The sequence below is a fragment of the Sciurus vulgaris genome (genome assembly GCF_902686455.1).
Source record: "Sciurus vulgaris genome assembly, chromosome: 12".
In the NCBI taxonomy this organism is placed as follows: Eukaryota; Metazoa; Chordata; class Mammalia; order Rodentia; family Sciuridae; genus Sciurus; species Sciurus vulgaris.
The window spans coordinates 13048098-13070057 of record NC_136473.1 but is presented as its reverse complement, the minus strand read 5'-3'; the positions used below and the strand labels follow the sequence as shown (position 1 = coordinate 13070057).

At 39.3% G+C, this 21960-nt stretch overlaps 2 protein-coding genes across 5 annotated transcripts in view; both read right to left on the bottom strand.

The window, feature by feature from the left end:
- Positions 1-21894, bottom strand: part of FBH1 (F-box DNA helicase 1) — a 45831-nt gene extending 23937 nt beyond the window's left edge. Inside the window, exons 1-6 of one of the 4 annotated variants that reach the window (XR_013758380.1) lie at positions 21432-21577; positions 10688-10843; positions 7951-8552; positions 4109-4239; positions 3868-4003; positions 2351-2541 (exon numbers count right to left, since the gene is read on the bottom strand). Coding sequence is in view for 3 of the 4 variants with exons in the window: in XM_079107549.1 (XP_078963675.1) it covers positions 2351-2541; positions 3868-4003; positions 4109-4239; positions 7951-8552; positions 10688-10843; positions 21432-21549 (1334 nt within the window). In the remaining variant the exon portion in view is untranslated. Of the gene's footprint in view, positions 1-2350; positions 2542-3867; positions 4004-4108; positions 4240-7950; positions 8553-10687; positions 10844-21431; positions 21578-21740 lie in introns of those variants that run through there. The other 3 variants (XM_079107550.1, XM_079107549.1, XM_079107551.1) reach the window with 3 other exon arrangements.
- Positions 1-21960, bottom strand: part of LOC306642116 (uncharacterized protein) — a 238383-nt gene that overhangs the window by 147778 nt on the left and 68645 nt on the right. The window lies entirely within an intron of this gene.

The window sequence follows — 21960 nt, the reverse complement described above, 5'->3', positions numbered from 1 at the left end:
TTTCAAATTTAAGTCACAATCTGTATCTTATTTTTTCTCAGATGTATTTAAACTCATCATTTCTAAAAAGAAAATACTTATCACCATTTGATGCAAAGATGGAAAGAAAAGAATTTAGATCATCTGCAGAGGTGACAAATGTACTCTCAGGGAAACAGTTCTGAAAAAGTACATTGTTTCTATGTGTAACATCAAAACGAGAGTGAGACCAGGACAACAAGAGCACTGTAACCTTAGGAGACAATCAAACAAGCAGTAAGAACCAGTGTAAAACAGGTGTAAACTCTACTCCCAGCAGTGAGATTCCCGTTCTCTCATATAATCTTGCTGACAATTTTAATGTCATTATCTTTCCAAACACAGTTCCATTGCTGCCAACTTCTTGTGAAGTAATACTGATTTAGAAGCTTTTAACCTTCCAAAGGAAAGGTGCTATGTGGCTACTGAGATTACAAACACAAGAAATCAAAACAGCCTGCAAGTCACCAAGATGACAAAGTTGAATCAACAGAGACAAAGGACATGGTCAGACTAAGTCTACCATAAGCTACTCCAAAACCTCTATGTGTGCATATGCCCAAACTCAACTCCCTGTATCACCAGTTCCCACAACCAAGTGCACTGTGCTGTCCCCCAGTGAGGGGAGCTGTTGTCCAGGCATCAACTCTTTTTGATACAACAGGTATTTTTAGAAACACCTTATTTCAAAGCAGGAAGAAATAAATAAATGAAACAAAAATCAACCATCTTACTATTAAAGACTAAACTGGGTCCCTCTGAAATTCATAAATTGAAGCTCAAGTCCCAAATCTGTTTGCTGTAAAGAAGCAATTAAGATTCATGAGGTTATAAGGTTGGGGCTCTCATCCAAAAGGATTATCGTCTTCATAAAAGAGGAGACTTCACCAGGCTCTATATCTTTGCATGTTAGGACACAGAGAGGAGGTGACTATTTGTAAGCCAGGAAGCAGGTTCCTCACCAGGAATGGAATACATTGCCACCTTGTTCTTAGACTTGCAGCCAAGAACATAAAATAAATGTCTGTTAATTAAGCCACCTATTCTGTGGTACTTCGTTAGGGCAGCCTGAGCTAAGACATACTTCCTGCTCCCCATCTATATCCATGTAAATAGATGATTCATATGTCCATACTTGCATGTCAGGACATTATTCATCACTTGTCCAGTCTGAATTCTATCATAAAGTTCCTTGCCCCTTGCTTCAATGAGACCACAGTTAACAAACTGAAACTTAAATCAGAAAAACAAGAAACACCTAGACATTTCTGGCAAATAAGGTTCCTTCCTTATACATTACCAAGGATGAGTGGTTTACCTGTGTACCCAGTCACGTTCTTCTTGGGGCTAATTCCAGGGGCCACTGTCTTTCCCTGGAGAAGAGCAATACTCTGTGGGCTAGCCTGCTTCTCTGGGATCAGTTGCATTATTGAGCTGCCTGGCTTCACCATCAGGGAAGAGGCCAAACACACTCTGGGTTCCAGTCTAACCTCTAACTGTGGCTACACTTCCCTTGCCTGTCCCCATCCATCTCTCATTCTTACATGAGCCTCTCTCTTATTCCCTGCACTTTTCACTTCCTTGTATGTTGCACATTCATTTCTGTCCTTTGGGCCCTTAAATGATCTATACCATACTTATAGATTCTCCCCACAAACTTCAAAATGACGGCTTCTCCTTGACATTCAGATGTTACTTCTCAGAGAAATGTTTTTTTTCATGCAATGTAATGCAGGGTTGCCCACCTCCCTCTCATGTCGTTCTGTTCTGTCTTCCATGTAACACTTACCAATAAAATGTTCCTTCCCACATGTATTATCTGTCTTCCCTCACTAGAACAAGAATCTTATCTAACTTTTCCAGTAGAATTGCTAGTGCCTGCACAACTATCTGACAGGTGGTAGGTACTCCATATCCTCTGGATGCACATATTCCTCTGAGTGCTGACCTGTGCACACTTCAGTACTCTGGTAAAAGAAACCATAGAAGTCACTCTGAATTAGGAACCCGTTTAAGTGCCTTACTTATGCCAAAGTGGTAAGATAGCCTTTCTCAGTGAGTGGGCTTCGCCTAAGGCTTCAATACCCATGAATATAAAACCTGCCTCAGTGACACTCTACAGTGGCATAACACTTTATATTCACAAAGCATGCTTCCTACATCTCCAAACTGAAACTTCACAATCTCTTCAACCTACAGAGGAAGAAACTGAGGCTAACCAGTAAGAGTTATAGCTTGCTGGATATGAGTGTTGGTGAGTGGCAAGGTGGGGTAGTACCAAGTATGGGATCTTCTCACTTATCGCAGTGCCTCCTCTTTTCCAGGGCATTACCTATTGCTGATGTTAATTCCCTTCTCCCTCATGGCGTAGAGGAGCACAGCTATGCAGTATAAGGTCTCGGTGATATCTGGCATGGTCACTGTGGAACTGGGTCTCCTGAGGCAGAAGAGTAGCTGCTGGATGTCATTCACGCTGCCAGAGAGGAGCACCATGGCTGCCACCAAAGCCCAGACATTAACACCCTGCAAGGCAAGGGGCACAGATAGGAGAAGCAGCCAGACACAGGCCACAATCAAGAGCCACATCAGAGAACTACTGAGGAAAGCCACTTCTGGGGTTCACATGCCATCTAGCTGTCAGAACCAAGCCCAAACTTCTCAACTCACATATGGAAAACAGAAAACTTTTCAACTGCCCTGGATTCCTTCTTTTTATCACTTTTGGAATTGAGATCTTAGTTTTCTTTAATTAAATAACATTTACAAAGTATCTAGTAGAATCTTGCATAGAGATGACACTCTAAAAACAAGAGTTCCCTCTCATCTCCCATCTCTCCTCTCCAGGTCAGTGTGAGTTCTCAGGTATACAAGTACTCAGAGTCAAAACAAGGTAACTAAGGTAACTAGCTAATGAGTGCCTACCTGGGAGGCACAAAAGTTAGAAATACAAGTCAGTATTCAGGAAGGACATCAAGACTGACAACTTCCTAGTGTTAGGATGTTAATTAATCTTTATTTTTTATTATTCAATAATTGTTAAATATTAAATAGTAAATAAATTATTTAAAATGGATTTATGAAGACCATAATGCTTACTTATTATATCGAAATAACTGCTCAGTAATGCAGAAACAGTCAATAATGGACACATCTATCATTCTGACATTACCAAATATCTCCTTGTTAAAGAATGCATTCCAAGAAACAAAAGCCCCATTTCCCTCTCACTACGACCATCTTGTGAGGGAAAATGTGCTGCACTATCATCTGCAATCATTTTACTCAGGACAGAAAGAGGAGGTTGATGCTGGGATTTCTAGTCCTCTGTGACTATCAGAATGCTGGAAAAGGTGCAGGTACCTTCCAAGATAAAACATGAGAACACCTGATCTGGGTGAGGAACAACCAGACTGAGATTTAGGAAACCTAGGGCTAGTTCCATCATCTCCTTACCTTACTGTGTCAGTACCAAGACCTTTAATTTCTTTGCTCCTTTCAAATAACCAAAGCTGAAAATGGAATAGGCTGTCTTATAAAGAAATCATACTACTGATAGTGTTTAGAGGCTAGATGACCCCCTGCAGAAATATTTCAGAGAGAATTCCTCAACAGACTGGGAAATTGAACTGTTTCTGCAAAATTCCTTCCAAATCCAAGAATCTATCATTATATGGCTTTTTATTTCTCTAAGGTGACCAATGACAAGATTAATGATTCCAAGCATTCAGAGGTTACATAAGTTTTGAAAATGAATATAATCTTCAGCTGAACCTGATCACCAATATACTTGCTTCCAGTGGAAAAAAGATGCCACCATCCCTCACAGTCCCCCAGAGCCTCTTAACACACCCCAGCAGCCATGTAGAGATCAGGCAGGTACTGACGCACACACGCCTCCGCCTCAGGAAGGAGGGGATGGTCCCTCAGACTCCACAGCACCCTCTCAGGGTCTACGCTTGGGGAGCACTTAGTGGTGGCTGTGTATCTGTAAAACATTCAGAGAAGAGTCCATAAGAAAGATGATCCTAAGCAATGATGTGTGAGGAAGGACTTGGAAAACCATCTCCCACACAGGAGGAAGGAAACTCACCGTATGAGGTTCAGTACACACAAGTCCGATTCCTTCTCTATGCCACAGCTCAGCAGGATGCCATCCACCTTGCCAACAGCTTGTTCTTCATTCATCAGGTATCGATGATACAGCTTCTTCCAAGGAATGAACTATGTAGTTCAAATACAAAAACAAAATAACATGTTAGCAATGACTAGTAAAAAGTGGATTACATAAACACATACAATCTTCTACCCACTGAAAAGCAATTATAGCTCCCAAATCATAAGCTGAACAGATTATGTAGAAATATTATACAAAGTTTGGTTGGAAACCGGAACTGAGTCTTATATCTAAATACCAACTTGTTATAGAGTCTGGGAAAACCTAGTGCTTCAGTTTCTGTATCTAGAACATCAGGTCACTAATAAGAGTTTCAATGAAGATAAAATAATATGACAACTGTTTTTATACTATTATCGGACAAAGCAGAGTTTAAGTTAAAAGTTGTTACATGAGATGTTAAAGGATGTTATCCAATGAAAAAAGGGTCAATTTATCAAGAAGACATAATTATAGATATGTATCAAACATCAGAGCTCTTCAATGAATGAAGCAAATACTGACAGAACTGAAGGAAGAAATAGCACCCAATTTCAAATGACGAGTCAACGAGCTAGAGGATGAGTAAGGACACAGTACTGAAACAACACTGTAGACTGATAAATCTACAGATACATGCAGAGCGCTCTGCCCAACAACAGCAAAACGTATATTCCTCTCAAGAATACACGGAACAGTCTCCAGGGTAGATCACATAGGCCACAAAACTGGTGTTAAAAAACTTAAAATGACTGAAGTTATATAAGGTATCTTTTTCAACAACGATGGAATGAAACTAGAAATTAAAGTAGCTGGCAAATATACAAATACACAGAATTTAAATAACACATACTTAAAACAACCTAAGGGTTAAAGAAGACATCACAAAGAAAATTAGAAAATACCTGAGACAAAGGAAAATGAAGACACAACATAGAGGGATGCAGTGAAAGCAGTGCTAAGAGCAAAGCATGTAGCTATAATTACATTGAAAAGAAGAGGAAAGACCGGAAACATACGCCCCGTCTTTATACCTCAAGGCATTAGAAAAATAAGCCGCCCAAAGTTAGCCAAAGAAAGGAAACTGAAAAGATCAGAGCAAGGACTGGAGGTGTGTCACAGTGGCAGGTATGATCCCCAGCACTGAGGGGGAGGGGGATGAGCAGAAATAAATGTAGAAAAACAAAAAAAATTAACAAAACAAAATGTTGGGGTTTTTAGGCAAGAAAAAAAAATTAATAAGCCTTTAACTAGACTTAAAAAAAAAAGAGACCATTCAAATAACTAAAATAAGTGACAAAATAAGGGACATTAAAACTGATGCCACACAAACAAAAAGATTATAAAAGAGTACTACAATCAATCACACACCAATAAATTGAGTGTTATGGTTTGGACGTGAGGTGTCCCCCAAAGGTTCACCATGTGAAACAATGCAAGATTCAGAGAAATGACTGGGGCTGTGAGAGTCTTAATACAATCAGTGAATTAATCCCATGTTAGGAATTAACTGAGTGGTAACTGAAGTGTAGGGTGTGGTTGGAGGAGATGGGAATTGGGGTCAAGACTTGGGGTAAATATTTGTATCTGGTAAGTGGAGACCTCTCTCTTGCTCTCTGTTTCTTAATCATCACGTGAGCTGCTTCCCTCTGCCACACTCTTCCGCCATGATATTCTGCCACAACTCAAGTCCCTACAAATGAAGTCAGCCTTCTATGGACTAAAACCTCTAAAACTGTGAGGCCCCAAACTTCCTTCTCTACAACTGTGCTGGTTAGGTCCTTCAGTCACAGCAGTGAAATAGCTGACTGAAGCATCGAGTGACAGAAGAAAATAAATTCCTAGAACAACCCATCAAGACTGATTCATAAAAAAATAGGAAAACTGAACAGATCAATAATGAGTAAACTGAATCAGTAATTTTAAAACTCTCAATGAAGAAGAGCCTAGGACCAGATGGCTTCAGTGGAGAATTATACCAAATATTTAAAGAACAATTAACACTAATATTCCTCATATTCTTCCCAAAAACTGAAGTGAGGGAACACTTTCAAACTCATTCTATGAGGTAAGCATTACCATGACATGAAAGCCAGACAGAGACACTACAAGAACAAAATCTGAGAGCTATGACAAATTGCTAAAAATAAATACATCATGTCATTGTTAGTGATGATAAAAACAGCATTAGTCTAACATTTCCAGAATAAGTACAAACTGGGATACTGTCTCAAAAATCTTCTCAAGCAGAATGAAAAAAACGCTCACTTATTCACACCTACAACTTCTGCATTCACACACAGTGCTCAATTAGTAGGCAGAAATACGACACAAACGGTTCACATCTGAAGCAGGAAGATATTTCTCTCAAGAAACTAGGAGACAGGATCACGAGCAAAGAATGAATCTGGAGTGATGCTGACATTTCCTCCAAAATCTTTTGTGTTTAGAAGAAAAAAAAATCATCTATCTTGATATATCATGTACTCCATCCCTGAATTTTTAAATATCAATATGTTGAAGGGAGATTTAATCTTTATATCTCTGACCTGCCTCCAATAGATAGTCTAAGGAAAAGCAATAGATAGTCTAAGCAAAACATTCTCCAGTCCTCAAGTTGACCTAAGATCCTAAATCTGGGATGGAAAGGAAGACAATGAACAAAGGACAGGAGCCAGAGCAATAATTTGATCAACTGTAGCATCAAGAAGTCTTTTCTGAGAGTATGGGTTCCCATTACCAATCTATAACAGTACTCCAGGGTGACTCCAATGCAACACTCATTGAATACCTGTTCACTATACAGAAATGAATAGGACAATCAGCCTTCAACAAATAGGATAACCGACTTAAATCATTAGCGTCTAACAATGAGCTAATAAGTTTAAGTAGGGAAGAAAACTGTCTAAAACCATAATAGAGTTTATGATAAATTATGTTAACAGAGGTATAGACTGTTAGAGAACACAAAGGGGAAACAATGATTAACCTCAACAGGATGAAATGAGGAGTGGTGAATCCAGAGTTAAGACTTCAAAACAGATATGAGGGGCCCTTCAAGTGGGATGGGGAGATTAGAGCATGCCATGGTGGGCCAGAAACACGCATGCAGTCTACAATCAAGACAGGAAAAATCATGTGTTTCAGACAGAACACAGAGATGAGCCAAGATGAATAGAACAAGGAGGCTAGAACGATACAGTGGGACAAGCCTGGAAGGCTTTAACCCCAGCAAGTCCCAAGATTTCAATTTTGTGAATGTTTCATCAAATTTGACACAGGTGCATTAAAATAGAACACAGATCATAATCTAGAGATTATATTAGTATTATTATAATTATTTTATTATATATTATGCAATTATAATTAATTATAATTTAATTTTTACTTATTTATTTTGTGTGTGTGTGTGTGTGTGTTACTGGGGATTTAACCTGGGGCAACTTTACCGCTGAGCTACATACCCAGCCCTTTTAAAATTTAGAGACAAGGTCTCACTAGGTTGCTGAGGCTGACCTCTGAAATCCTCTTGCCTCAGTATCCCAAATTGCTAGGATTACAAGCATGCATCACCATGCCCAGCTTATTTAAATTTTTTTACATGTTGCAGATCTGGAACGATGGAACAAAAATAGATGAAATGCCCTTTGGAATACGGCCATTATTCTGAAGGAAAATGGAAACATTTCTGAGGATATCCTCTAATCCAAAGTATCATTAAGTGAAGCTAATATACAAGCTTTTGGAGGGATTATCACCCAATTGAGCACTTTACTCACCAGTGGGTCAGTGATTATCTCCTTCCAAAGGTGGCACACCAAGCTCAGATTACAATAGAGGTCTTCCACAGGGAGGAAGGCAAAGATGTGCCTCAAGACTTCACTAGGCAGGCTACAGATGTGGCTTGGCACTTCTTGGCAGGGCAAAGTCCCAAGAAGCCCATAATATGAGTCAGGAATGGGGTCTGGACCAATGTCCTCAATGTCTTGGCCAGTTTCTCCAGACTCTGCAAAGTGCCACGACAAACAGTCCTCTGCCTCTTGCCTGGCTTCCCTAGGTCTTGTGCATGATGGCGACAAATGTTGTCTTGGGGTTTTCTTAGCAACTCCATCCCTTGGGCTGATCCCTGTAGCATTACTACTATCTTCCTTAAAGGACCGAGAGCGCTTCCTTGGGGGCAAAGAAGACTCTGAGGAGCCCAATCTCTCTCCTCCATCACCTTCCTGAGGCAGGGCACAACTGCTCTCTGCAGCAAGGATCATGTCACCCTCGGAGTCCTGACAGCTGTCCTGGCCAACAGAACTGCTTTTGGCCATGTCATTGGTGCACTGCTGTTGATCAGCTAGGAAGAACTCAGGGCTGTATTTTTGACATACTTGACCTGTAGAGAAAATGCAAACAGAATGGACAAAAATGACCCATGGTTGCTGACCTGTAGTTGATCCAAACAAGACAACCTAATGTTTAATTATTGATGTTAACAGAGGAAGGAGACAAGGATATGTTTATGGGTTAGGTGTGTATATAAATAGCTAATTCAAAGTATTATCAGACATATACTTGGAAACAGATGGAGACCAGTTCTCGAGAGGTGATGGCCTACTTTATACCTTGCAACATACACAAGTACCAGATCATATGCTGTACAAGGGACACCTGAAAGGACAGACAGAAAGGAAACAACTGCTCAGATTCACATATCTGCTCACACAAGGCACATCCTGTTTTTTTCCTACAACAGCAAGTCTACTTTTGCTTACATAAAAAGCAACATGCTTTAGGTTATCAAGTTTGGAAAGTCCTACCTTTCTCATTTGATGAAGTTAAAGCCCTTTATTTTCCCTCCTGTGAAGCTAATGCATTAATTTATTTTTTTTAAAAAAAAGAGGAAGGAGTCAGAATTCGTTTCATATGATTACAGTGGTATTTAATCTCTTCTACATGCTATCCAAACATTTACTAAGTACCCATAATTCGGAAACAAATATAAAGTGACAGTCCATGATCTCACAGACATATCAGACACATAACAGAGCCTAAATGGTTATTTCCCATATCACCACACTATTTTCAAACTCCAAAAAGTTATTTTTAAATGCCAATGAAGTAAGAACCTTATAAATATATAACTATATACATGGTTCCTTTCTAAATGGTTATGGCAAAAATTCTTACTGAGGAAAATAAGAGAATGAACTGAAACTAGGTTTGGCCTTTAATCAAATTTAGAGATGAAATTAATATTTTTTGTATATTAGGGGAAAAAACAATTGTAACTGCCTCTGGTAGATACCCTGAATTTTAAATACAGTAAGGCCTGGTTATATCCTGCTATTTCCTAATTGTCAGACTCAGTCACACTAATAGTTAAGATCCTACTATGTACTTAGCACCATATTCAGAATGCTGCAGAACTCACAACATAGATGAGAAGTTGACTTGTACACACAAAACAAACTAAATATCGGACAGTATATAGTTAAGTTTAAAATTACCTAATATAATTTGTTACAGTAGTTCCCAAAACTGAGACACACATATTACAGTATTTAAAGATGACTAGGTAATATTTAAATTGGATTCTGAAATTAGATGTACCAAAGGGAACTAAGGCAATCTAGATTATACTAACAGGCATGAACAAAAGAAGGAACTCATCTGGTACAGGGATGGGTAAAATAAGAGAACCAAACTGACAGAAGTAGAATTTCCATGTTAATAATTAATATCAAAATGAGGAGATAGATTTGTTATTACCCTGATTTGATCATTACACATTGTATACACATATCAAATTATCATATGTAACCTATAAATGAGTACAAATATTATATGTCAATTTTAAAAATTAAAATTATTAGGTAATGGCAAGCATAAGTTTGATTCCATCGTATTAACAAAAAAAACATGTTACGTTCTTAAAAATGGTTGTAACATGACAGAAAATAATCATGTTCAAGAATTAATATTCAACATCATATATTCCAGTTGATTTGAAAAATCTGAAGTCAAGGAGAAAGGTTACGGGACTGGGGAGATAGCTCAGTTGGTAGAGTGCTTGCCTTATAAGCACAGGGCCCTGGGTTCAATCCCCAGCACCAAAAAAAAAAAAAAAGGAGAAAGGTTACTGCAGTGGTCCAGATACTAGGTGGTGACAAAGGGCATGGTCTGCCATGAAAGCAGTGGATGAGGCAATATAATGATACAGACTGGACAAAGAAGATTAAATAAAGAATCAAGTAATTATAATGTTTTTGGACTGGCAAACTGATGATATTGGTTGGTGCCTTTTATCACAATATAATTACACAAATTAACAGGTTCTCTGGGGTTTTTATCAACATTATAAGACAGAATTTTCATAGAAAATTCAAAAATAATGAAACAAGTGTCAAACTATTACAAGACTACAAAATCACAGCAGTAATATTTATAACTACTTTTATACTAGGAAACTATCCAAAGGCCACACAGACTACAGATTTTGAAAGGTAAGATACTTTCTTAAAGACATACCCCTACTCCCATTTTTTGTTCTGGATCTAGGATAGAGACCATGATTCGGATCTCTGTTTGTCCATCTCTGACCGAAGGGCTGGGTCACAGTCAAATGACTCCGAGCCAAATGTTGGCAGTCGATGGCTGTAAGATGCTTCCGCTTAAACCGTCTCACTGTTTTGTACCAACAGGCAAAAGAAATGGGATATTCATTAGTTATCACCAATTCTACAAGGGAGTCAGCAAATTATACTCAATTTTTTAAAAGATCCTAAAATGATACTTCTCTAGTATTTATTACTTACTAGTATTTATTACTTAAACTTTCTAGAAGACTTGATCATGAAATATTTATTCAAAAAGAAGCTGCCACTAAAGGATAAGTTGGATTTGGCAACTTTCCCTTGCCTCTGTCCAGGCCACATACGTGCCTACATTAGCTACATATATATTTAAGAGTTAACTATATAGCTTTTTAAAAAATATTAAGAACTTTTATAATTTACTTTTTGTCCAATTTTTTTTCAATTGTGATAAAAAAACATAACTTATGAGAGTCGGCTATGGTATTTTAAAAATACTTACATTTCATATATATATATATATATATATATATATATACACACACACACACACACACACACACACACATACACACCAGCATCTACAAGTCTCAGAAGCAAAATAATCATAATAAAACTTGAAAACTACTCAAGAGAATGACCATAACACAGAGAGCTCTCAGCTCCAAGAGGATCTCAGTACTGAGAACTGGCTTAGGACAACAGCAAGGCCCCTAAAAGAAAAAAATAGAATCTACTTTTCAGGACCTTCAGAGGAGGAAATTTTCTATCTTCTCTCAGCAATATATCACAATAGCAACTGAGCTTAGAATTTTGTTTCAGTAGTTCTAAAATAAAGGGGCTGGAGGTATAGCTTAGTGTTAAGAATGCTTTAGCATGTGTGAAGCCATCAGTTTTATCCCTAGCCCCCCCCCCCCAAAAAAAGAGTACCAAAATATTTTGTTATATTACTCAATTTGTCAAGCAATGCTTTTTCATGTTTAGCCTAGATTCTTCATGCTTCTCTGTTACTTCTCTAGCTACCTCCTTCCTCATGGAATTAAAAATTTAAGTACAATAGTTTTTTTTTTTTCTTTAAAGACAAGTACAGCTATATAGTATTGAAGTTACAAGAGGATAAAAGCAGTTCCTGCCAGTACCTATTTTCAAAAGTCCTAAATATAAAATGAATTGTAGTATCAAATGCCAGAATCTCACTAACCATTTTCTCTATACTTTAAAACATATAAAATCAAGACACCAATAAGTATAAGTAGTACAGTTAATATTTTTATCAATATTCCTTCCCAGCCACCAGCATCTTTAGAAATCACTCTTGTAAATTTCTGTAGTTCTTTTTTAAGGTGTAAGTTTTAAAATACTTCATGAATATTTTAAGACTTCTCAAAAATTAAAATTACACATACAAAAACAGTTCTATGAGTCACTCTAAAAGGATGCTGAAGACCTTAGAACCACTGAATTTAGAACATGCAATGCTACCATTGTTAAGCCATGGCAACAGCAGTTACAAAATGCTTACTCTGATGAAAGCAACACTGCATGGCATAGATGGTGGCCCGGGCAGAACTGGGTTTGAGACCCATCTGACCACTTGTTTGCTATATGACTTCAGGTCATTTTGCTTCACCAAGTCTTAGAGACTTAGGATTAAATGAGAAAATATACCCCAAAGTGTTTGTCAAATATAAAACCATATGCAAATATAGCTATCTGCTTCCTCTCTTCAACAAGGTTTATCTGATTAACTTTCTTAAAACATGGAAATATCTTTAAAATATAAAGATGGTAACACCTAACAGCATGACAGGAAGCACATCAGCAGCCCAATTACAGTCTATTCTGTGTTGGAAACACTTTCATAAAATAGCAAGTAATGTCTCAATTACTCATTATTAACATAAAATCAAATATCTCCACTGTTTTAATGGTTTTGTAAATTTTTTGTTGTTGTTGAACCATTTCTCTAAATGTCTTATTCACCATACAAAAGCAAAAAAAGTCAATCTTTCAAATATTGAAAAGAATACATTTGAACATTGGGAAAAAAAAACAAAGTCTGATCCCTTTTAAAAATAAGACTTGAAATTTTATCACCTCTATTCAAAACCTTTCATATCACAAATAAAAACCCAATTATTATTCTGTCTGAAAGAGGTCCTCTAGTGAGAATGGAAAAGAGACAAGGAAAAGAAGCCGTGAGGTGCCCTCCACAGTAGATAGATGTGGGCCCTAGATCAGGTGCTCCATACAAGGCTCACCCAGAGGAGCAGCTGCAGGCTTCTAAGCAATAAACCCACTGACCCCATAAATCCAAGCTATGAAAATTATCTCTGATCTCTTCAATATTTCCACTTGCTTCAGAGCTGACAAGCACAAGGTCTACAATTAAAACTGGAGATATGAGAGAACTGGACCAACAGAAGACATCTCATGTACATAGAAGGTGAACATCTATTGCCAGACTGGCCTAGAGAGGAAAAGCTTTCACAGATAAAACATCAAAAGATCAACACCACTCAAATTTATAGGATCCGGGATCTTGGGGCCAGTCATAGGCCTGCTTAGGGGAGTGGTACAAGTCAGGTAATATAAGGGTTCTGAAAAATCAATAAAGAGACAGATAATCAATGACAACATTAGGCTCAGTGAAGAATTCTTATGCCTGTCTGAATCTATGACACTCCTAAATCTGACTTTCAGAAGTACTGTTGTTAGGGACTGGAGTTGTGGTTCAGTGGTAGTGCACTTGTCTGGCACATGTGAGGCACTGGGTTCGATTCTCAGCATCACATTTAAATAAATGAATTAAATAAAGGTCCATCAACAACTAAAAAAAAAAAAAAACCGTCTTAAAAAAAAAGAAATACCGTGGTTATACAAAAGAGAGGTTGAAAATAGATTTGTATAGATTTGTATGCTTATGTATGCAGGATGAACCTTGGAACTTTTTCTGTAAAAGTATGTAAGAATGGCCTCATCCCAGCCTTCCCCAGCCAAACTACAAGAGGCCCTAGTAAGAAAACAGGCATTTATAATGATCATAAAACTGGCATGTCTAAATCATATGCTTTAGAGTCAAAAACAGTTAGTATACTCCACAATAAGAACTAGTCTGCCTTTTTTCACTGCCATACCATCTGTACATAGCACACTGCCAGGCACAGTGCATGCTATGGACCAAATGTTTGTTCCCCCAAACTCGTTAAAATCCTACCCCCCCCAAGCTGATAATATTAAAAGTTGGGGCTTTAGAGAGGTGTTTAGGTTATAAGTATGGAGCCCCCATAAATTGGATTAGTGCACTTATAAAACAAACTTCAGAGAGCTCCCTTGCCCCTTCAGCCATATGAAGACACAGTGAAAAGACATCAACCACAAACTAGGAAGTGAGCCCTCAAAAGACACCAAATCTGCCAGTATAGCAGTCTGAATGGACTAAGAGAGTACATGGTCAATAAATAATGAGTGAAAGATGACCTAAGGACAGGGTAAAAGGGGTGAAGACTTTTATGTGGAATTTGGCAAGGGCAGACCCACAGGGGACCTCCTTAAAAGTACATCAGACAGTTAAGAGAACATCCAAATGTTCACTCCTAAAAGGAATTGTCTGGGGGAAAAATAGGTAGTATGCATAGGTACATTTTTTTTTACATATTTTTGTTTATGTATTTACTTCATAAAATAAATCTGACTCTAAAATGTTTATTGAGAAGATTACATTTGTAGATATATAATGTTATGGTTTGGATGTGAGACAATGCAGGAAGGTTCAGAGAAATGACTAGGTTGTAAGAGTCTTCACTCAACCAGTGAATTAATCCCTGATGGGATGAACTGAAGTGGTAGGGTGTAGCTGGAGGAGGTGGGAATTGGGGCATGGGTATGGGGTATATATTTTGCATCTGGAGAATGGAGACTCTCTCTCTCTGCTTCCTGATGATGCAAGCTGCTTCCCTCTGCCACACTCTTCCACCATGATGATCTACCTCACCTCCAGTCCCAAGTAATGGAGCCGGCCTTCTATGAACTAAGACCTCTGAAACCGTGAGCCCTTAAACCTTTCCTCCTCTACAACTGTGCTAGTCAGATCCTTTTAGTCACAGCAGCTAAAGAAGTACAAGAATAAGAGAGTTAGTAGAAATGTTAGAACAGTGTTTTGCTTCCAGAGTTCTAAGTACATTCCACTATACTTCAGGCATGAAGCCATTGTAGAAAGAGCTAAGGCTGACAACTGGAGGAGGGCACCTCAGTTGGAAGACATGGCTTCTGTGTACTAACATAAATTGCCTCTACTATCCACTGGAAATGGTGCTGAGTCATGACTTGCCAGGGACGGAGAACTGGCACTTTCACCAGATTCAGGTCCCTTAGAGGTAAGTGCTGTGATCCACTGATGTGGGAGCTAGGAGCCTAGCTGTTGTGGAGTTAAGTCATTTAACACCTTCTCAAAGCCTCAACCCAGAGGCAAGGCAATTTGCTAGAAGACCCTCCTACAGGCAGGTGCATGCATTGCTAAAATTTATGAAAATGAGGAGTGTAATAACCTGCCACACTGAATCCAAAGAACCCTATCATACATGTGTAAGTACTGTGACACCCACACTGAGGGTGACAAAACCTACCTCCACACCTGTGTCAAAACCTAGCAACGAAACTCCTAGATTTACCTAACTACCAGACCAATCTGAGCATCTCTAAAAGGTTTTATTTTGATAGCATTAGTGTTCTTGCTAAATTTATTTTTTTAAAACCTACACTGAAATTTCAATCATTCTTTTATTTTTAATATGCCTTTTTAAAAAACATTTCAAATCTAACTTTATCAAAATAAAAATGCTCAAATGCTGACTCTTCCATATAATTTTCTTCCCTGAGTCACCCAAACCTAATGGTATTCCTCCCACCTAGAAGTGAATGTACTTAACATCTCTTTTTTATAGGATGTTGTTAGAAGTTGTTTGTGACTTTAAAGTGAAGTTAAAGAATGCTACATAATGAATGTACACAAAGGGAAACTATGCCTAAACTCGGTGTCCCATGCAGAGAGGGCTAGAACTGTTCATGAGGCTTTTCCAAACCATGTGAGACTCCAAAGATACTCAAATTAATTCTCTCCGTATCAAAGTATCTGGTAGAGACCCTCTACCAGACTAATAGTAATGTCATATCCTTCAGGTGTTAGGACAATAAAAAGAAGGGGAAAAAAAACTGACAATGTTTGAAAACCATTTTGTCAAACAATTTTGCCCAGACAGGTAGGGTGGCCATGCCTACCCTACCTGTAATGACTAATGAGTAATCACAACTACTCAGAGGCTAAGGCAGGAGGATTACAAGTTCAAGGCCAGCCTGGGCAAATTAGAGAAGTCCCAAGCAATTTAAGGAGACCCTGTCTCAAAATACAGGCTGGGGAAATAGCTCGGTTGGTAGAGTGCTTGCCTCGCATGCACAAGGCCCTGGGTTCAGTCCCCAGCACCACCCCAAAAAAAAAAAAAAAAAAAAGTGTAAAAATATAAAGTAAACAGGACTGAGAGTAAAAATATGAAGTAAAAAGGACTGAGGGTATGGTTCAATGGAAAGCGCCCCTGAAACAAAAGAAAAACCAGTTCTGCCTAGGCTCAAATAAGCCCATTCCCGTACTGCTCTTTATGGAATGGCCCTCTTAGAGTGACTTCTCTGTCCCCTACTCTAAGTCCCTCTAATACTCTAATATTCCTCTGGTAATATCCTCAGCTTTTAATCTCAGATCAATGGACCACTGGCTTCCTGGTCTTTGCTGACTCCAAGGTGGTCATTACTCGGGTTGGCTCTTTTCTAACTGTCAGACTCTTTACTCTGACGATGGTCTACTTCTTCCGAGCCCACTGGATCCCACACCATTCCCGAGGCGTCCCTGATAGAGGAGATCAGGCTCTCAGCAGTCTCCCTTAAACTGTACTCATTACTCACACTCTGCTACTTGAACCAAAGGCAGGGACCACGTTCACCATCATTATCCCTCGAAGGGCTTAGCACAGGACTGCAGATACTATTTAAAGAGTTGTTCAATGAGAAATATGTCACTATAATTACTCAATTATGCTTTCTTTTGCCTGGTTTCAAATTATTTTAATCTTCTTTATTGAAAATCAATCTACAAAACAAGTCGCAAAAACTGAAACTGAGTTCTTTGGGTCTTGTGGCAGACTTCTGTTCCTCTTCTTCCTTAGCACAAACCACCTCCACTTTTCAGTTCCATGTACAGTTGGATGACACCTTAAGACTGAGTGCTAGCTAATGCAGTGTGAATAAAAGTGGTGTGTGCCTTTTCCAGACCTGTCCCCCATTCTATGCCATCTCAAGTTAATTGGGAAGCTGATTCCTCAGGATGTCCTTAGAAGCTGTATGTTCAAGATGAAGTGCCTCCAGCAGCCTGAGACCTTACATTACTTCTTTTCAAAGATTCCCTCTCCACCAAAACACCTACACACACACAAACTTCCAACAACCCCACCATCTGTAACCTTCTTAGATTACTATGGGATTAAAAAGTAAACTTCTATTGTGAGGTCATTACTTGTTTGGATGTATTTGTTATTGCTGCAATGCTTACCCTAACTATTACAGGATCATTTGAAATTGGTATCAAATCATTTCCTTTCTTCCCCTATCTTTACTCATTAGAATTCATACCAAAAAGTCCTCTTGAACTTACAGTTTACAGACCTAAATGGACAAGATGAAGACAGTAACTGCCCACTATTTCTAGAGGTCTGATTTTCATTACATAACTGCTCTAAGGAAAAAAAAAAAAAAAAAAAAATCAGGTTAACTTGTACAATGTCCCTTAGTGGAGAAACTGTTCCTAAACCCATTACCTAATTTTGCTATTTAGTGCTAATTAGATAATTTAGAGTAACCTAACCTCATCTGGTTAGTTTCTCCACATACTCTTCACTATTCTCTGATGGGCAGGTCTGTAAAGATGAGTAAGTGAATACCTGGTCTGGTGTCTCCTATGGAGATAACAGAGACATAGCCCATTATTATACAGGTTCTGATACTTGATAAGATTCTGGTACTTGACAGGTCTGAGTGCAGCCTGTGAAACCTTGAATCCAGTAAGTAAATGTGTGTTATCCCGCATCTCCAGCACTGTGAAAAGTACTCACTCAAGCCAGGTAGTACTCAGAAGTCCTTCTAAGACATTTGTAACAATTCTTTTCATAAGTATGTATTTAATGTCTTACACAATTATCATTTTTAATATATCTCCATTGCATTGTTATTTAATATATTTCTAGCAATTATTTATTCAAGGACATATTGAAATTTAATAAATAGGTATGCAGAAAACACTATGCAAAAAAAAAATCACTATATATTGTAGACTCAAATAGAAAAGCTTCAAAGTATTTCCCCCTTAGTTCTAAAAGAAACAATAACAGAAAGAGAACATATAGCTCTAGCTCCACTGTCTAATACACTCACTGTACATAAAGCCAGGTCCCTTCCAGCCACTAACTACATCCTGCTTCTCTTTACACTCCAAGGCCCAAGTCAGTAGGCTTAATCTTTCCCGAATAATCTCAACACTCTGAAATACTTCCTGCTCCCTTGGAAACAGCACTTGCTGAATATATCAAGCAAGGATGGGATGGGCTGTTCACTCTCTACATTCCTCACAAGGAATGGAATGACAAAGAAAAAACAAGACCATTATTTACTGTCTAAAATATATCTTTATATATTTGAAAGTCCTTTTCTACTATCAATTTATTCCACGACCACTTTTATATATCTAGTATGTCCCAGTTTCATTATAAACTCCACAAGGACTTTCCTTATGGTATTCCTTGATGTTAAATGCTATTTTAGACATTAAGTATACAAAAATGAATAAACCAGACCATAAGGCAACTACCAAAACAAACACAAATTACTAAACATGAAGCAATGTGTTACATAAATATATGCACAAAGTGCTATGGTAGTAAACTGAAAAGAGGAAAATTGGGAAAGGTTTAACAAAGAGTTGAGCCTTAAAAGATGAATAGGATTCAGTGAGGTTGAAGAAACAGTATGTCCCAAAACACAGGGGCACAGCAAAGCACTGTGTGACCAAAAAGGTGGGTTTTGTCAGAATAAGAGGTTCACTAATGGGGAATTATGGGAAACAAGGCTGGGAAATTAATCTGGAGCCACATACTATGAAGGTCCGTTAACACCCTGCTACAGAAACTGGACTTTATCGTGGCAGTGATTCAGGGTATCATGCTATTTTAAAGCAGGGTCAATACACAATCAAATTTAGACAGACATGAAGACTGTCAGGAAAACTAGTCAGAAAGTCACTATACCAACAGAGGTGAGAGTTGTCAAAGGCCTAAGAGCAGCAGAAATTGAGCTGAGAGAACAGATGACTACCAACAAGGGTTGTTTTTTTTTTTTGACCCAAAGATGAAGAGAATATTAAGAAGAGAATATTAAGAAAGATGATTCATTAACCATGTTAAAGAGAAATAATTTTTTTGTTTGTTTTTTTTCTGTAGTGAAAGGAGACCTAAAGTCTTAGTTTTGAAAATAATTTTTGGTTTTATTTTAAAGCATCCGTGGGCCAGGTGTGGTGGCACAAATCTGTAATCCCAGAGGCTCAGAAGGCAGAGGCAGGAGGATTGTGAGTTCAAAGCCAGTCTCAGCAACTTAGCAATGCCCTAAGCAACTCTGCAAGACCTAAATTAAATTAAATACAAAAAAGGGCTGGGATGTTGCTCAGTGGTTAAGTGCCCCTGAGTTCAATCCCCAGTACCCCCCCCCCCAAAAAAAAAAAAGTATCTATGGAATAGAGGTTAAGCTCCAAGAAATACTTTGAATGAGACTGGTCCTCCAAAAGCATGCAAATAGTCAATGAAGATAAATTATCTGTGATGCTATGATAGATAATTTTCTAGGAGTTAGGTAACTTCACAGCCAAAAGAGCAAAGACAAAATTTAAATTCAGTTTCCAAATAAAAAAATCAGTATAAAAGGGATAGAAAGAGATGATAAGTAGGGAAAAAAGATAACGGAAACAAAAGTGAAATTAGAACTTGAGTTCTAACAGTCTGATGTACTTACAAATCAGTAACATATCAAATCATCAGTACCCCAGTGACCACAGCTGAGTGCTACATATTCATGCAATACAGCACACACAAAAAAAGGAAAAACAGACAAGCAGCAAATCACAAACCAATGACAATTACATAGGAAGTGAGACAGTAAAGGCCAGGCCACAAACTCCAAAAGTGTGCACAAAAGAAATGGGTAACCTAACTGTCAAAAAACAGCGACAACCCAGAAATAACTGGGTTATTACACACACCATACACACACCCTCCAGACCAGGCTTTTGCTCCAGAAAATCACAGGCACTATGGGCACAGATTCACATACTTCATCATCTAGTTACTCAAAGGGGGACAGAGATCAAAGCTAAGTTCATAAAGCAGACAGGAGAGACAGAATCAAGTTTGGAACACCAATTAAATAATTATCCTGGATTCAAGTATTCCATCTTTTTGTGAACCATGTGCCCCAATTAAAAAAAAAAAAAAAAAGAAAGAAAAGAAAACATAAAATAGAGAAATTGAATCAGACATAATGGCATACACCAGGGGTCCTAGCTACTCAGGAGGCTGAGGCCGAATCACTTGAGCCTAGGAGGTTCAGGCCTGCCTGGGCAACAAGGCTAGACCCTGTTTCAAAAAAGAAGAAAAACAGGGAAACTGGAGACAAGAGGCAAGAGAAGGCAGGGTTATCTGTCAGGAGAATGGGGTGGAAAGAAGCACTACCAGCAAAAAGACACTACCAGATACTCAACTTCAAGACTGCACTGACTCTAACAACTGCAGTAAGCACACTGCTTGGCATGTTTTAAAACTTTGTGCACTTAAAAGCCCTCATTTGCTGCCTTCTTGTTTTCCCCCCTTTGGAGGGGGGATAAGAGTTAATGAACAATAAACTTTGGCAAACTTGATACTTGGACCTCGTTCTGTCTCCAGTGACCATACCACTCAGTAACTAAACTAAGTTGAATATGTTTATTAGTAAAAGGGGCTTATTATCATGATCGCACAGTTGAGGCTTCATTTTAATCTTCCACTTATTTTAGCAGTGTCTGGCACATGCAGACACTCAACAGTTGGTGCCATTCTTCCTTCCAAAAGACTTTATCATCCATACCTTCTTGGTAAAATCACTAATTTCATTAGGCCTCAATTCTCCCGCCTGTAAAACCAGAATGATGCTTTACAGTGTTGTTTGTGAATTAGAAAACTAACGTCAAGTGTTTTGAAAATCAGAGTGCAATACCAAAGTGGAAAGAGAGTTCTTAACCCTGACAGAGTAGCGACCCCCCTTTTGCCCCTAAAGGAACTGAAAACACCAGGAGGTTAAATGACTAGTTCCTCGTAAGGTCGGGTAAGGAACACATACCTAACTAACCTAATCTCTTCCATCACCTCATATACAGCTTACTCAGATCTCAACGAAGCCTCCTAAAGCCCAAGGCCTTTCCACATCACCCTAACCTTCTTATATCCAGGTAAGAGGGAGAGAAGGAGAGACAACAGGGTAGCATAAATGACTTGCCCAAGGTCAAAACATCAGAGGAGAAAGAGCCTGGCTTGTCAGCAACCGAGGCCACGTACCCCTACCTCCTCCACCAGCCCCCGAGAAACGACGAGCTGCCCCTTCCAGGGCCTCAGGGAGCAGCGTGGGGGCGGGGACCTGGCCCGAGCTCACCCGGCGCCAGGGCCTCCCCCGTGCGCACATCACCACGCCCCGCACCTGCCGGCGGCCCCCGGAGCCCCTACACACACCCTGCGCCCGGCCCCGCCCCGCGCCCCCCGCGGACTGTGCCCCACCCCCGAGGCCGGGACCCCCGGGCAGGGCTCTGGAAGGTTAACTTCCCCGCGCGACAGATCCCCGCCTAAACTCCCTGCCATGTCTATGGTCTCACGCACTATGGCGCTCCAGACCCGGGTCCCTGCCAACGTTGCCTCCGGGCCGGCGCCGCTGACCGCCCAGCCCAGCGTCCTCCGCAGCAAGCTCCTCCTCCGTCCCAGACAGCAAGCAGAGACGCCCGCCGACTTCCTCCGCGAGCTCCGCCCAGCCTCAGCCCAGGGAAGCACCCGCCGCCGAGGGTGACGGATGGCCCCAAGAACCAATCGAGTCTCGCAGCTG